This window comes from Urtica dioica, chromosome 7 (genome assembly GCF_054948205.1).
Source record: "Urtica dioica subsp. dioica isolate 48M chromosome 7, U.dioica_male_clone48M_v1_H2, whole genome shotgun sequence".
In the NCBI taxonomy this organism is placed as follows: Eukaryota; Viridiplantae; Streptophyta; class Magnoliopsida; order Rosales; family Urticaceae; genus Urtica; species Urtica dioica.
The window spans coordinates 47,876,008-47,891,928 of record NC_142762.1 but is presented as its reverse complement, the minus strand read 5'-3'; the positions used below and the strand labels follow the sequence as shown (position 1 = coordinate 47,891,928).

General features: G+C 32.5%; 1 protein-coding gene across 1 annotated transcript; it reads left to right on the top strand.

The window, feature by feature from the left end:
• Positions 1-9,338: 9,338 nt before the first annotated feature.
• On the top strand, positions 9,339-14,238 carry MP (Transcriptional factor B3 family protein / auxin-responsive factor AUX/IAA-like protein). The gene is made up of 14 exons (XM_089620273.1): positions 9,339-10,431; positions 10,523-10,635; positions 10,744-10,842; positions 10,935-10,991; positions 11,079-11,231; positions 11,329-11,413; positions 11,491-11,581; positions 11,671-11,835; positions 11,918-12,040; positions 12,136-12,211; positions 12,295-12,430; positions 12,509-13,560; positions 13,651-13,841; positions 13,927-14,238. Exons 1-14 carry the CDS (start codon positions 10,332-10,334, stop codon positions 14,060-14,062), a joined length of 2,577 nt encoding a protein of 858 aa, XP_089476399.1. The 5' UTR covers positions 9,339-10,331; the 3' UTR covers positions 14,063-14,238.
• Positions 14,239-15,921: the final 1,683 nt, after the last annotated feature.

The window sequence follows — 15,921 nt, the reverse complement described above, 5'->3', positions numbered from 1 at the left end:
CCTCTATGATAAGATGTAGTACCCAAAAAAAAGTGCCGTAATCTACTAGAAATAATCTAAAATTTTACATTTAGTGTACCAGCTGCATGATATTATTGCTAATAAGACGATCGAGCAAGTGGTCCCAAATTTATTTCAACAAGTACGTATATTGTTAAATCTGAAAATTTTACTGTGGATATAGGACAGCTTAATAAATCAGAGTTACACATATTAGCGTCCCCTATGTCTACGAGGTATATATTTGATATTAAATGAAATATACTTTAACATGATCACTTTTCAATTCCAATCTTCATTTAGACAACTAGTGATGTAAGCTTTCATAATCATGTCACTATTTTAACAAGTTGAGAAAGGTATGGCTAGACCTATGAAGAGGGTTCTAAAATATTCATAAAATTAGCATTACCAACAATAAATACCAAAGCTTTATTAGTACTACTATCTACTAAACAGGCATTATAGACCTGCTTATAGAGAGGGAAAAATAAAAAGGAAAGAAGGTAAAGTCAATGCAATGCAAATAACTTGAAGAATGAAATGTGAGCTATAAATAAACATTAATAATTGAATTTGACCTTGGTGTCTTCTTAACCTATAAGTTAATGTCTTCATCATAATAAAGATTACACGTAACGTAAGTGAGCATAAAGATTACTAATAGTATCCCTATAGCCTAACAAAACAAAAATTCAAATACACTGCTTGAGACTTAAGATAACTATGAAAACATCAACGTATTTATATCTTTAAGTTTTCTACTTACTAAGCGTGAGAGAACATTATCCTATTTATCTAAAAATAACCATGAAAATATTGTAGCATGAACAGTAGTAACATTGAGTTCCACCGCCAACTATCTCTCTATTTGCTAGCATCTATGTGAATTTGTATACGTAGTAGTGTGTGTGTATATATAATATAATTTGTATAAATATTAAAAATATTACGATTTGTAATCAATTTAACTGTTATAAAATATCTTTAAAACTGTAGAAAACTATAAAATAAATCCTACTCATATCATTATATAAAATATTATTACGAAGTGATGGATAAACTTAAAGTAGTAAAATTTAAACTATAAAAAAACAAAACGTATGAAAATAAATTATAGTAGTTAATTTATTAATATAAGAGATTCAATTGTTATTCAATTTAATTAGTTTAGGTGTAACCTAATCAAATTATTTTGATTAGGGTTTATGATTTTTATATATAAAATTTAATATTATAGATCGTGATTAACTAAAATTAAACTCGATAGTGTAAATGAGATACCCAACTCTTCGCAGCAAAGCGCGGATATTTAGGCTCGTATATTATATAATCAAATGATAATTATAATGTATAATGACAAGTATCTATAGTGTGTTATTTTTCCTAGCAAGAAAATCACGAGAAGAAGCAGAGTATGAGAACATTGGCCAAAAGTTTCAGTCAACGGATATAAGTGGATTCGGTAGTAAAGTGACGAAGATGATTGATATCATTGCATGGTTTTCTTATTCAACTATTATAAATAAGGATATAGTTATATTATGTGTATGACGAAACCAATTGTTTAAATTGCGGATTGAGGACGTTTTCAATGAATGATATTTAATCAAATCATATCAAAGTAAGAAAGGAAAAAAAAAAAAAAAAAGGTGTGTGTTTACGATATGACTATGAGTGCGCAAGCCATTTGCATGAAAGTCAAACATGAAATTGTGAAATTCAACTTTTTTTTTTTTCTGTTTTTTTTTTTTAATCTATTGACTTGATGGCTTCCATCATAAATTTTCTTTTCATTTTCTAACATAGACACATATAACATGAGGACTTTTCACCTTTATTAAGGGTCGGCATTGTTTTTTAAGCAATATTAATTTTCAGTTATTACTTGGAGTAAATGAACAAATTGGTCTTTAAAAATTGAGAGCATTGTTTTAACTAATAATGACTTCATGTATTTGCTGGCGATATTTGTTTACATTTCAGGAACACTATAATCACGTTAATTACATTTAAAGGATATATGTTAATAGAATATATATATATATATATATATATATTATATATACGCTGTTACTACAAGAAAGCCATGCAAGTGATTTAAAACACTGCAAATTAACGTAATATTACATGTATATATGTAATATAAGAAACAAACCGAAGATGTCAGCAAAGGAACGAAACAATAATACATAATAAGATGAAATTTTTCAAAAATAAAATAAAATAATACATAATTCATTACTATAAATTAGGTGTAATGTAAAATAGCCATTAAATTTAAACCAACTACCCCTGATATAAGCAAATATGAAATTAATGAGGTTCTATTCTATTCTATTTCTACGACTCTATGAAAAATTGAAAATAGAATAGATGGAGAGAATAAAATCGAAACTGAGCTGCATCTGAATCTAAATGCTAAAAAGAACTGAAAAGCCTTTAAAGCAGCCTCGAATTTAGGCTCTCCAATCAAAAAGAAAAGAAAATAAAATAAGTTAATGACCTCTCTTCTCAATGTGAGAAGAAGAAGATTGATCATTGAGCAATACGGAATTTTATTTATTTATTATTGTTATTATTTTTATATACAACTACCCTTTTTTCTCTTTGTCTCTTTCTCTAAATTCTCATTCATTAAATCTTATTTTTTAATAAGTTTATACAAAAAAGTTTATCATCTTTCTAAAAAATTAGACAACTGTTTTTTAATATGTTGGTATAATGAATGGTACAAACCTCAAAATATTAAATTATCAAAATCATCTATTAGACTAATTTTTTCAATGAAAAACTATTAACAAATTATTTTTCTCAAGCTTGTAAACATGAATTTATTCTTTTTATTCAAATCTTTTATATTCCTAAAACTGAAAAATAATAATTAAACAATACCTTATTAACAAAAAAAAAAAAAGTATCCATTTAAATTGATCGAATTATATTATTTTATTCAACGAGTTTTCCAAAAGATAGTTAAAAATAGAAAATAGAAAAATAAATTGGAGAGACATTGATGTTTGCGAGATCAGAATATTTCAGAAGCAAATGTTCCCTTATATCCATACAACCTATACTGCTTCCATGTTTTCCTCATCCCACGCTCGTCTCTCTCTCTCATCGCCTGTGGACCCCATTAGTGCTCTTTAGGCCCATTTATTCTCTTACCATCTTTTTGTACATAACCCACTAATTATATATTTCGATAAATAAAATAAAAAACCAACTTTTATATATATATATATATTATATATATATAGAGAAAATATCATGAGTACCCCTCTTGTTTAATCGAAATGCGAGATTTATCTCATCTATTTTTAGAAATATCAGACATATCCCTTCAGTTTAATATAAATGACATATACATCCCCTAAAAAATGTTAAATTACAAATATCATCCTTTTTCGTTTATTTTTTACAAAAAAATAATTTAAACTCCCCAAAATATCCTTAATGAAATAGTTTTTTTATTTTCTATTCTATATACAAAAAAATTAAATTAAAAAATTTCTTTATAAAAAGTTAATGATTTTTTTCTAAAGAGAGATTTTGATTTTTTTTTTAATAAAACAGTAAATAAATATTTATTCTATTAAGGGTATTTTTGGGAGTTCAATTTTTTTTTTTTGTAAAAAATAAACGAAAATGGTGATATTTGTAATATAACATTTTTTTAGGGGAGATATATGTCATTTATATTAAACTGAAAAGATATATCTGATATTTCTAGAAATAGAATGGATAAATCTCGCATTTTGATTAAACACGAGGATACTACAGATATTTTCCCATATATATATATATATTTTGTTATCACAAGCAAAAAAACCTCAATAGTATTTTAATTTAACTTGTTGTTTAGTTTTTTATTTTTAATAGTTTTTGTAAGCTGAATTGGTAAATAATGTCTTTGAATTCTCAGAATCAAAATATCGATGATTATAGGTGGGTTCAACATTGATATCTATCTAGTAGACAAATACAAAAAGTAATGTGAAAACTGACTCGACTCGAAATTGTGGGATATTTTTTTACTCAAATCGACTAGGGCGATAGAAAAACTTATAAATTAAATGTAATTTCGGCGGTGAGTGAATAGTCTGACTCTAAAAGCTCGCGATTAAGATTTCGACATATCAATGATTTTTTTCGAGATAAGTGAACATATTTCAAAATAATCTCAATTCTTTGCGTATTTATTTATTTATTTTCTGACGTATTTATGAATTATATGTTTTGACTATAGAGTCGATCTATGATAAATAGAATTATTGTATTAAAAAAAATTGAGAAGTTGTATAATTTACTATTATCTTAAAATCAAACCCTAATTCTATGTTATTCGACAATTTAAAATCAACATATTTTTATGGGTGATGTGGCATCTAACAAATTTAAAATTATGGTTTAGCAAAATAGCTCAACTTTCCAAAGTTAAAATAAATTAGTAAAAAAATTTAAAATCACAAAAATATCCTTTTGTTTAGCCATAATATCCAAAGACATACTTTATTATTTTACAAACGCCAAACACTTCTAACACACAAAGCTCAAATCCTATCTCAAACGTTGTCGCCTCCGTGACTCCGTAGTAGTCGAACGCGCCATCGTCGTCGATTTTCGTTACCATCACTGTCGACCTCCGTCATATTCGAACTTACCGTCGTCTTCGATCTCCGTTGCCATCACTTAGATTAATTATTTTGAATTGATGGGAAATTGATTCATGAACACGAATATTAAAACAAGAATTCTAAATCTAATAAATTATGATGAAAATCAAAATGAACAGTTTCGAAAATTGATTGATGGACCGAAATCTGGTTTCGGAGCTTAATAAATTGATCAAAATCACGTACAATTTTTTTTAAATGAAATAATATATACCCAAACATAAAAGGGAACATACAATGGTATATTAATATTTTTACATTATAAATACTTACTATACAATAACATATGAAACTTTATTTATTCTGCTACTGGATTAGTTTAACTTGGTTACTTCAAACTAAATTCCTTTAATTATTTGTTTATTAATATCTTTTATATTATTCGTATGGTAACAATATCTTTAAATTTTGAAAAAATAAGAATTTATGTTTGTATACATATTTCAGTCGTCAATTATTATTTATGCGACGTAAACAATACGCTGAGTAGTAATATTTAGCTTACAATGTAAGTTGAATATTAATTATTTTAGTATTTAAAAATAACATATACGTATTATGTCTAATTACCATAAAATGTCATACTGTTATTGTTACAAGTTACATCCTCTTATAAGACGACTTAAGTTACTCATTGTAAGGTTATATTGTTGTATTTTTGTTCATAATAATCTCAATCATTTGCGCGTTGTGTAAAGTGAGTGCATTCTCAACAACACCACTTTCAAACCTCCCATTTAGTGACCCTTTAATTTCACATCTTATAATTGGATTCCCAACCAAAAGATACACCACGCAAATTATTTTGTTCATTTAATCATATACAGAAACTCTACTAAATCAATCTATCCCTATCTCTCTCATACACGCACGCACAAGCATGAACTATTTAGAGCTTTAAGAAGCAAAATTATAGGATAACGTCCTATCCTAGACATATATAGTGCGTAGAATTTCCTCCCATCGCATTAAAATGCCAATTACTTTAATCCACTATGATATTAAAAAATAAATTAGCAAAACCCTAGTTAGAAATAAGATTCTACATCCTATATTTTTTGGTTCATTAACAAGTCACTATATGTGTTAATTAACCGGAGTCATAATCAAACTCAGCCACTCATTATGTCTAACGCACTAGCTACGGGACACTTATTTTTGTAGAATAAACCTATAAAAGTAAAAAAATCATAAGAAAAATTGTTGGTCGTGTTAAAAAATATAAATATGAATGAAAGTAAAAAATTGTTGCAACTAGCTAATTCTCTATTTTTAAAAAAAATTATAACTAAAATATCATTTTATTAAAAAAATAGTTCATTAGAACGAAGTAAATTAAATGAACTAAAATATTTAATTGAATTTACGTCGGTTAAACTGAAAAAAATTAATTTAATTTACTTCATTTTGGTGAACTATTTTCATAATAAAATAAAATTTTGACTTTTTTTAAGGGTGGATTATTGAGCTATAGTTTCTATATATATATATATATATATATATATATATATATATATAGTCTCTCGAGATAATAACAATAATGTAACTGGTCCACCTATTATATATGATATGCTTTTCTCATTGTGATGTCTTTATTAGCTGCAGATCTAGAACCTCTCAAAGTGATCATAATAACCAATATATTGCATATATATATTAAAATGACCAATTGGAGTTTTTTGAAATTTAAATATATATATATATATATATATATTATTTATTGGAAAAAAAAATCTTCTAATTTAAACGGATAAGTGAGAAAATATTGAAACTGTATATGAACTTATTTGATGAATTTCAAACAACTACGCGGCTAATCCATACACCACAGCCTATATAAGCCGACATAAACAAAACTCGCACAAGATAATCTCCGGAATAACATATTATAAATTAAATGTAATCTGAGTCGAGTTACTTTACTATCTAAACCTAATCTATCCTAAAATGCTTGGTTATATATGCGAGCTTTACTTGAGCTCACTGGTACGGTCATATGAGATTAAACCAAGCCATTTTGCTATGTTATGGATATAGTTTGCCAACTACATTAATCTATAAATATTATAAAGTCTATCGCTATTACACCAAATATATATAGCCTACAGTCACTTACATTCTACATTTCAGAACATATTATAATATTGAATATAGTTTTCTACGCCTACTCAAGAGGATGAGGATTGAACACATGCACTCACAAAAGTGCGATTTAATTGACATAAAAACAAAATTTCAAAACCTCACTGTCGAATAAAAAGTTAAATCTAGTTTAAGAATCATAAAATAAATTGTAATATAAGAGGCCCTTTGACAATACTCAATTATGTATTGAATAATTGATAATGCATCACATCTGATATGATTTTCACCTGATTCTCTCCCTTTATTTATTTTTTCTTCTTTTTTACTTTTGAAGTCACTACCATTGATAGATATATTAATAAAAAAGCAAAGGAAGATATACACAAAGGTGACACTTTTTATATCATGCGTGTCCATACCGTGCCATGCAACAGTAATAAAATCGATCATTTCATTTTCTTATAATCATGTTTATTGCATGTAAAAGGTCATGGTCTACTTTTTTTTAGTGGACTCTGTAAAGTTAATCTCTTCCTACCAAAAAGACTTTTTCTTTTTTCCACTTTTGGGCACCAATGTATGTAAAGAAAGATCTCAATTCACACAACTTACAAGTCTTCTTCAATGTAAGTTTCAGAATATATACACTACATAATTTTTACGCAAAACTCCCTTTTATTATTGTATAATTTGGCATTTCTCATTTTGCCATTCTTGTCGTTTTCTTGCAAATATTCTTTCCCTGTAGCTATTGGTTTATGACGTGCTATGGTTAATCAACTCATTCTTATATATCTATATACACGACGCCAAGTAAGGAGTTACGGATTATTGTCCTCTTCAATTTTTTTTTGCCATTTTTGCCCCCTTTTAAATATTTTTTACTTTAAAAATTTACAAACCAACCACTCTTCAATTTTTTTTCGCATATTAATCTCCCTAACTTGAATTCCAAACTTCATCCCTATATTTGCACTATAAACTTCTATAGTTTTGCACACAGTGTTATATCTCGCATATCATGGAAAAATGGAAATCGTGAAGAGAATTTTTTTTCATAATATAGTCTAATTGATAATTTCACAGCATATGCAAAATTAAGATCGTGCGTTTAATTTCTACTAGTAGCAAAGCTACCTTAAAAAATAAAATAAAATAAATATCAACAACTCTCAAGCTGAATAATAATTAATTCTTTTATTCTTTTGATTTTATATGATTTAAAGGTCACTAGGGATCATGTATTCTACATGATCAAACTTTTGTCCGATTTCCAAACAAAGAATGAAAGTTGGTTATTTGTGTTATGTCATCCACACAGCCATATAATTGTCTTTACGCCACAATTATACGAAATTTGATGATAATAATATCACACACTATTATTAGTTTTGGTAAAATCAACTACCCTGTTAATATTCGTAGTCAATACCTTGATATACGAGTCATTTATCACATCACGCCTCTTAAAAAAAAATGGTGATTCTCATACCGTAGCCTCGTTAAAAGATAATATTTTTATAATTGCACAAAGCAAACCAAAAGTATGATTGAATTTGAAAATGAAATAAAGAAAATGAAACTCTACCTTCATCATACGAGTATTCCTTACCTGCAAAGAAAATGAATACTTACCTTGTATTATTGTATGGAAAAAAAAAGAATGATACATTTTACGTTTTGATTTAATTTTTTTTGCATAGGGATTTTAGTTAATTAATTAAACTTAAATAGCCTAAAGGGTGTTCTTATTGGGAAAAAAAAAGAAAGAACAAAAGAGAGGATTATCACAAGATCCAAAATTCCGATTTAGGCTCTCCAATTTGTCTCTTGTACAACTAAAAACTCTAATTTTATTTATTTGATAATATCTTTAGTGTAGAGACGTAGGTCCCACAACTCAGGGAAAGCCCAATTGAGTGAAAAGCATAAACGGCGCCGCGATTGATCAGATCAGAAGACGACACGTGTCACAGACCCAAAATATTTTATTAATTATTTTCTCAAGCTTCATCAGAGCGCTTTTTTGTTTGTTTTAATTTTATTTTTGTCGTGAATTGCACGCGTGAGTGACGATCGGTCAAATATTGTATGCATTAAAGCAGCTCTAAAATCACACAAAGGACATTTTCTTTTGTTTTCTTTCAACGAAAAGAGAATAAAAAATCTTCTTTATTCGCCTAAAATTCAATCGGATTAATGAATTAATTCCAAACTCATTAAAAGAAAAAAAATTGAAAATGAAAACTCAGTTTCAGTTTGTTGTCTTGGGTTTATAAGTTAAGAGAGCAGGTGATAAAAGAGCAAGTAACGAAAGAAACAAAAGAGAGAATAATAAAGAACAACAAATCCTCGTAATCCACGTGCTACTTAAATACGTAAAATTACTTAAATATATAAATAATATATATAATTTATTCTGTATTATTAGTTATTTTAATTCTCTCTCTCTCTCTCTCTCTCTCACTGTAGTACTGTTTTTCGTGTTCGCCTGGTTTTGCTCTGCTTTTCTTTATTTGCCTTCGTTTCTTTTCCTTGAAATATAAAATAAATAAATAAATAAATAAAACTCCTTTCCATGTAAATATTTACTCTCTCTCTCTCTCTCTCTCTCTCTTTTCTTCACTTGTACAGTTTAAAGCTGCAGAGATTAGAGTTTCTGAGCTATACATACATACAACAATATATCATCAAAAAGCAAAGTTTTTTCTTGAAGATAGAGCGAGAGGAAAAGAGAGACAGAGGAACAGAGAGATAGAGAGAGAGAGAGAGAGAGAGAGAGAGAGAGATAAAATTTTCTGTTCATTTTGTTGATGAGAGAGAGAGTAAAGGGAATCATATGTGTTGTGTTGATGATGAGTTTGTTTCGATTCATCGAAAGGTCTATTTCTTTAGGAAGATAAAAACAAATAAACAACAAGCACTCCATTCTCTTACACTATATTGATTTATTTATTTATATACGATCATATGAAAGCAATAATATAGTCGTATATATATATATTATTATTATTGTTTGCTTTGGTACGCGTGCTTTCGATGCAAGACTGTGGAAGAGCTTTTGGGTCTTGCTGTGGCTTTGTTTGAAAAACTTTGAACAAAAAGCCCCACAGCTTTGAACAAAAGAAGAGAGAGAGAGAGAGATCTTTGTCCCCAAAAGAGAGTGGTACTAGTACTACAATTTTCAGGTTTTGTTTCTTAGATTGCTCGGGGCTTCTGATTGGCTTGGATTATTTTGTTATAACATAGCAGAGAGAGAGAGAGAGAGAGAGAGAGAGAGAGAGAGAGAGAGAGAGAGAGGGACATATGAGGGGTTATTTGGTTTGGTGGTAATTGGACAAAGCACTTGTTAGACCCTTTGTGGAATAGCAAGAATGAAGGGCTTGTTTTGGAGATGGGTTTAAGGTTGTTTTGGCATTGAAGACGTGGAAGAGAAGAGGAAAAAAGAAAAAAGAAAAAAAACACAAGACAAGGCAATACTATTGTATTAATGGCTTGTTTTGTTGTGTTTGAAGAAGAGCCATAGTATAAAGGAGAAAGAAAAAGAAAAGCGAAAAAGGGAAAAAGAAAATGGGTAGTTTGGATGAGAAGATCAAAAGTGTGACAGCTTCAACGAATCTGCTTGACGAAATGAAGTTGTTGAAGGAACTTCAACATGATCAACAAACCGGTTTGTTCTCTATCTCTCTCATTTCAACTCTTTTTTCTATACCTCTATCTTGTTTTTTTGTTTTGATAAATATTTCTTTTGTTGGGGTTAGGGACTAGAAAGTCAATAAGCTCGGAGTTATGGCACGCCTGTGCTGGTCCGCTCGTCTCACTTCCTCTTGTGGGAAATCTCGTTTATTACTTTCCTCAAGGCCACAGCGAACAGGTAAATTAATTCCACTTTTTTTTTTTTTTTTTGGTGCTATATAAAGTTTCAACAGAAAACCTTGGGAGATTTGAACTTTGAAGTATTGAATTTGATGGGATGAAACAGGTTGCAGTGTCGACGAAAAGATCGGCGACATCGCAGATTCCGAATTACCCGAACCTGCCTTCTCAGCTTCTTTGTCAAGTCCAGAATGTCACTCTTCATGTACATGTTCTTATCTCTCTCAATTTTCTCTCTTTTTTTTTTATCATGTTGTTCTTATTGTTTTTGGGGTGTGAATGAATGGGGTTTCATAGGCAGACAGAGAGACAGATGAAATCTACGCCCAAATGAGTCTTCAACCAGTCAACTCCGTGAGTCCTTTTGACACATGAATTATTATTAGATTCTGTTATTGAAAATGCTTTCTGACTCTTGCAATGGTTTATGGAAATGATTAGGAGAAAGATGTGTTCACGATCCCGGATTTCGGTCTGAAGCCGAGCAAACACCCGACTGAATTCTTCTGCAAGACTTTGACCGCAAGCGACACAAGCACTCACGGTGGCTTCTCTGTGCCACGAAGAGCCGCCGAAAAACTATTTCCTCCACTGGTGACTTTTTTATTTATTTTTTTTTATTTCATTTTTATACAATGATAATAACCACCACTTACTAAGAAGAAAGAGTCTTTTATTTTTCTTCCCTCAGGACTATACAATGCAACCCCCGAACCAAGAGCTTGTTGTCCGAGACTTGCACGACAACACTTGGACGTTTCGCCATATTTACCGAGGTCAATATTACTCTTTTTTTTTTTTTTTTTTTAGTATTTCATTTAAAAGGAAAATTAAGTATACTTTTTTTTTTCAGGCCAGCCAAAGAGGCATCTATTGACAACTGGATGGAGTCTTTTTGTCGGCGCGAAGAGGCTTAGAGCCGGCGACTCGGTCTTGTTCATTAGGTAGAAAAAAACACTTCGGATAAACCAAGTCCCTTTTTTTTTTTTTTTTGGAAGTGTGACTTGAGTGACAAGCAACATGTTGATGACAGGGATGAGAAGTCACAGTTGATGGTGGGAGTGAGGCGGGCGAATCGGCAACAGTCGACACTTCCGTCGTCGGTTCTTTCGGCGGACTCTATGCACATCGGAGTCCTCGCCGCCGCTGCTCACGCCGCCGCTAGTCGAAGCCCTTTCACTATCTACTATAACCCCAGGTTTTTTTTTTATTTATTTATTTATAATTCTTTTCAAGCTTCGTCTTGTAATCGTTTGTATTTTGTGTGTGTGTGTTCTTAGGGCGTGTCCATCGGAGTTTGTCATTCCATTGAATAAATTCAGGAAAGCCGTTTACGCGACTCAGCTTTCCGTCGGAATGAGATTTGGAATGATGTTCGAGACCGATGAGTCTGGAAAACGCAGGTGACCAAACTAGGAAAAGGACACCGTGCTTGAAATCTTCTTCAGTCTTCCATGACTAGTCCTTGATTTTTATGTATTGTTATTTTTTATTGCAGGTATATGGGAACTATAGTTGCGATGAGCGATGTAGATCCGCTGCGATGGCCGGGCTCGAAATGGAGAAATCTTCAGGTAAAAAAGCATGAGCGCCTTTTACTTGCGTTCCAAGTAAGAGAACCGTGAAGTAACACACTCGATGCTTAATGGGTTTCCAGGTAGAGTGGGACGAGCCGGGATGTTGTGACAAGCAGAACCGAGTCAGCTCTTGGGAGATCGAGACTCCCGAGAGTCTTTTCATTTTTCCCTCTCTCACTTCGGGTCTCAAGCGACCGCTTCATCCGGGATATTTAGGTTTTTATTTTTATTTTTTACGATTTATTAAAGATTTCGTATGATCAAACAATTTATTCTCTTCTCGTCCGTTTGCAGAATCTGATTGGGGAAATATGATGAAGAGACCGCCGTTCATGCGCGTCCCAGAGAATATGACCGGAGATCTTCCGTACCCGATCTCGAATCTGTATTCCGAGCAGTTGATGAAGATGCTGATGAAACCGCAAATGGTGAGTTATCAAGGTGGAGGAACATTGGCTTCGTTGCAGCAAGAATCGGCTTCCAAGGCCGCCGAGTCGTTGCAGGCTCCGATGATGGCTCAGCAGAACCAAATCAGTCCTCACTCCTCTGTGGAAAACTCCACAGTCTCTAACCTGAACTCGTCTTCGACCACCAATAGCCCGACGGCGACGACAACGACAACAACAACAAAACTCGAGTCTCCAAAACCTCTCGTCGGAGAGAAGCCAAAGCTGGAAGGAGATCTTGTCTCAGTGGATCAGATAAGCCAGTGGGGTCAACAGTCACAGTTTGACTCTCTGTTCTATCTCTCTCAACAAACCGACGCAAACCCGTCCGATATCACAGGACTCAATGTCGGTGACGAATGTATGCTTTACCCTCCTCCTTTCGCCGGAGGAATGGCGAGATCGCCGGGGAATTTACCCTTTTACGGGCTCCAAGATTACTCCACGGTTTACCCCGAATCAAACAGTTTCGCTCTGCCTTCTTCGGCAAGTCACCACGAGATGTGGGACAACGGTAACATGAAAGTGGAGCCGGGTAATTTCAACTGTATCTCGAACTCGAGCAGCGCGAAGGACTTGTCCGATGAGAGCAACAATCAGAGCGGGATCTACAGCCTTGTGGTCGACCCTTCGGAGACGATCTTGGATGATCTTTGTACGATGAAGAACGTGGAGTTTCAGACTCCGGCGACCACTGAGTGCATTGTGGGGAGTTTCAGCACGAGCCAGGACGTTCAGTCTCAGATAACTTCGGCGAGCCTCGCCGACTCTCGAGCTTTCTCGAAGCAAGAAAACAATTCCGGCGGAACTTCTTCGAGCAACGTCGATCTCGACGACTCTAGTCTTCTTCACAGCAATTCTTGGCAGCAAGTAGTTCCGCCAGTGAGAACATACACAAAGGTATAATCCAAAATATGTATTGGAATGAGATTATCAGTTTCCTCTCGAGGGTTTTTTTTTTTAATTTGTTTTTTTTTCTGGGGTTTGCAGGTTCAGAAAGCAGGATCAGTAGGAAGGTCGATTGATGTGTCGAGTTTCAAGAACTACGACGAACTCTGCTCGGCCATCGAATGCATGTTTGGGCTCGAAGGTCTGCTCAATGACCCGAGAGGTTCCGGGTGGAAACTGGTCTATGTCGATTACGAGAATGATGTTTTGCTCGTCGGTGACGATCCGTGGGAGTGAGTTTTTACCGTCTTTGTAACATCTCTGTCGTGAATTAACCGGCGGTTTTATAATCCACCTTTTTGTGTTTCTGTTTTGCAGGGAATTTGTGGGGTGTGTTCGGTGCATAAGAATTCTATCGCCGACGGAGGTTCAGCAGATGAGCGAAGAAGGAATGAAGCTTCTCAACAGCGCTGCAATGCAAGGAATCAACGCTCCGGAACCTTCCCGTGCCTGACACCAGATTTAGAGAGAGAGAGGCTAAAAGATTACCAGCTTTGGTTTCCTAGTTTCTACTTGTATTGTAGCTATACTAATGTTTTAGGTTTGATGTGATGCAATGTAATGAAAACAGACTGACTTTGTTAATCAGAAACAGTTCAAAGTAAGTGGGACGTGTTTACCTTTTTTTTATTTTTATTTAGTATTTTATAATTTTTTAAATCCCTCTTCGCCCCCAGGGACCGGAGAAAGAGGAGAAGAACGGAGATCAACTCCTGCGATTCATTCTCGCTGCCTCTCTTCCGGTTCAGCTCAATGTTCATCACCATGAGCGCTTTCACTAAAGCAATACCTTCGTCGTCAATCCATCAAAACCATAACAAAATCACAAGCATAAATAAAATGGGAGTTCCAAATACTAATAGGGTGAAAAAACGTTGAATTCGGTCTTGGTGGTGATGGTGGTGTAACGGTCTTCTTCTCCGGTCTTTCTTCTCTCCCAACCTCTCTAAACTAGCCAAAAACCTAATTTAAAAACATAACTTTTTCTGAGTCTAATATATATTTAATTTTAGGCTTACTTTTGGAGCAATTAGAATCATTGGATTTGATCCAACGGTAGAAAACAAACTAAAATCGCGAAATTGGACCTGAAATTCGTCTCAGCCCGCTGGAATTTTTGCGCGGCGCGCCATACCTTCTGCGTGGCACGCGGGTCCCTTTCTCTTCACTTTGACTTGTCTAAATTTTCGTTTTGACATATTTTAATACTCATTTCACTCCGTTTTTTCACGATATGATAAAATAACACATTTAGTCCCTCCGAATCGCTCTCAAACTTGAAAATTTCTCAAAACACATAAACGCTAAAGGTCACTTAAAAACTCGTGAGATTCAAACCGAACAATATGAATTTAACGCGTACGAAACACATCTATAACGTGCTTATGTTATTTATTCACATACTAGAGAACCAAATGCAAATATGCAATACATGTTTACGCAATATACTAGAATAAAAAAAAACAAAGGAAAAAGAAATGAAACGAATGGTACTAAATTAGTATACACTGCCATCTACACTTTCACGCTTTATTGATTCATGCGTGCAAATCCAATACAACTAAAGTCAAACAACTCTTTCAAAAAGTCCCACATAGAAGGAAATTTAGAAGGAAAAAAATGTTAAAAACTTCAAAATACTTGTTTTTCGTTGACTTTATTTCATGCGCTTAGGCATATATAGGCGATTCAAAATTCTAATAAAATCCAGAAATATCTTTATTCACCTTCTTTTTTCCGTTTAATTTTTTTCAACTTGTCGATTGCCGAAACTGATTTTATTTCCATTTTTTTTTTACTTGCCTTACTATGATCAAGTCCTCGTGTCTCATATTATGGTTTATTAGGGTATCAAATCAGGATAAGAATAAGGTGTATTAATAATATTACTATTACTGACGTGGTAAACCAATAAATACCGGATTTACAGAAGGATATCTAGTGAACAAATATTTGTGAAAATTCACACATATATAATAATAATAATAATAATAATAATATTTGAAATTACTCAACATGTTTTAAGATGATTGTTCAACTACTGGGTGAAACAACTTGATGAACAATTAATTGTTTTAACAATATTAATTTAATCAACAATCAAAGAAGCAACCATAACAAAAAAGCGAATAAGGAAGCAGTTGATAACACTGTTTTATGATAAAGCGTCTACTCATTAGAGACTAATATGTTCGGTGGTGAAAAGTACAGTAATTGCTGACTCGCTTAGCGAGTTTGAAATTTTTCTAGCTTGTTTTACTATTTTTTATTTTTATAGTTCAAACTTTAAAGTAAGTGGTATTAGTTCACCTT

Excerpts from the sequence above, each read along its gene's own strand:
- MP (XM_089620273.1), top strand. The coding sequence starts at position 10,332 with ATGGGTAGTTTGGATGAGAAGATCAAAAGTGTGACAGCTTCAACGAAT. Across the intron at positions 10,992-11,078 it reads GTCTTCAACCAGTCAACTCC|GAGAAAGATGTGTTCACGAT; the intron begins GTGAGTCCTTTT and ends GGAAATGATTAG. Across the intron at positions 13,842-13,926 it reads GTCGGTGACGATCCGTGGGA|GGAATTTGTGGGGTGTGTTC; the intron begins GTGAGTTTTTAC and ends TCTGTTTTGCAG.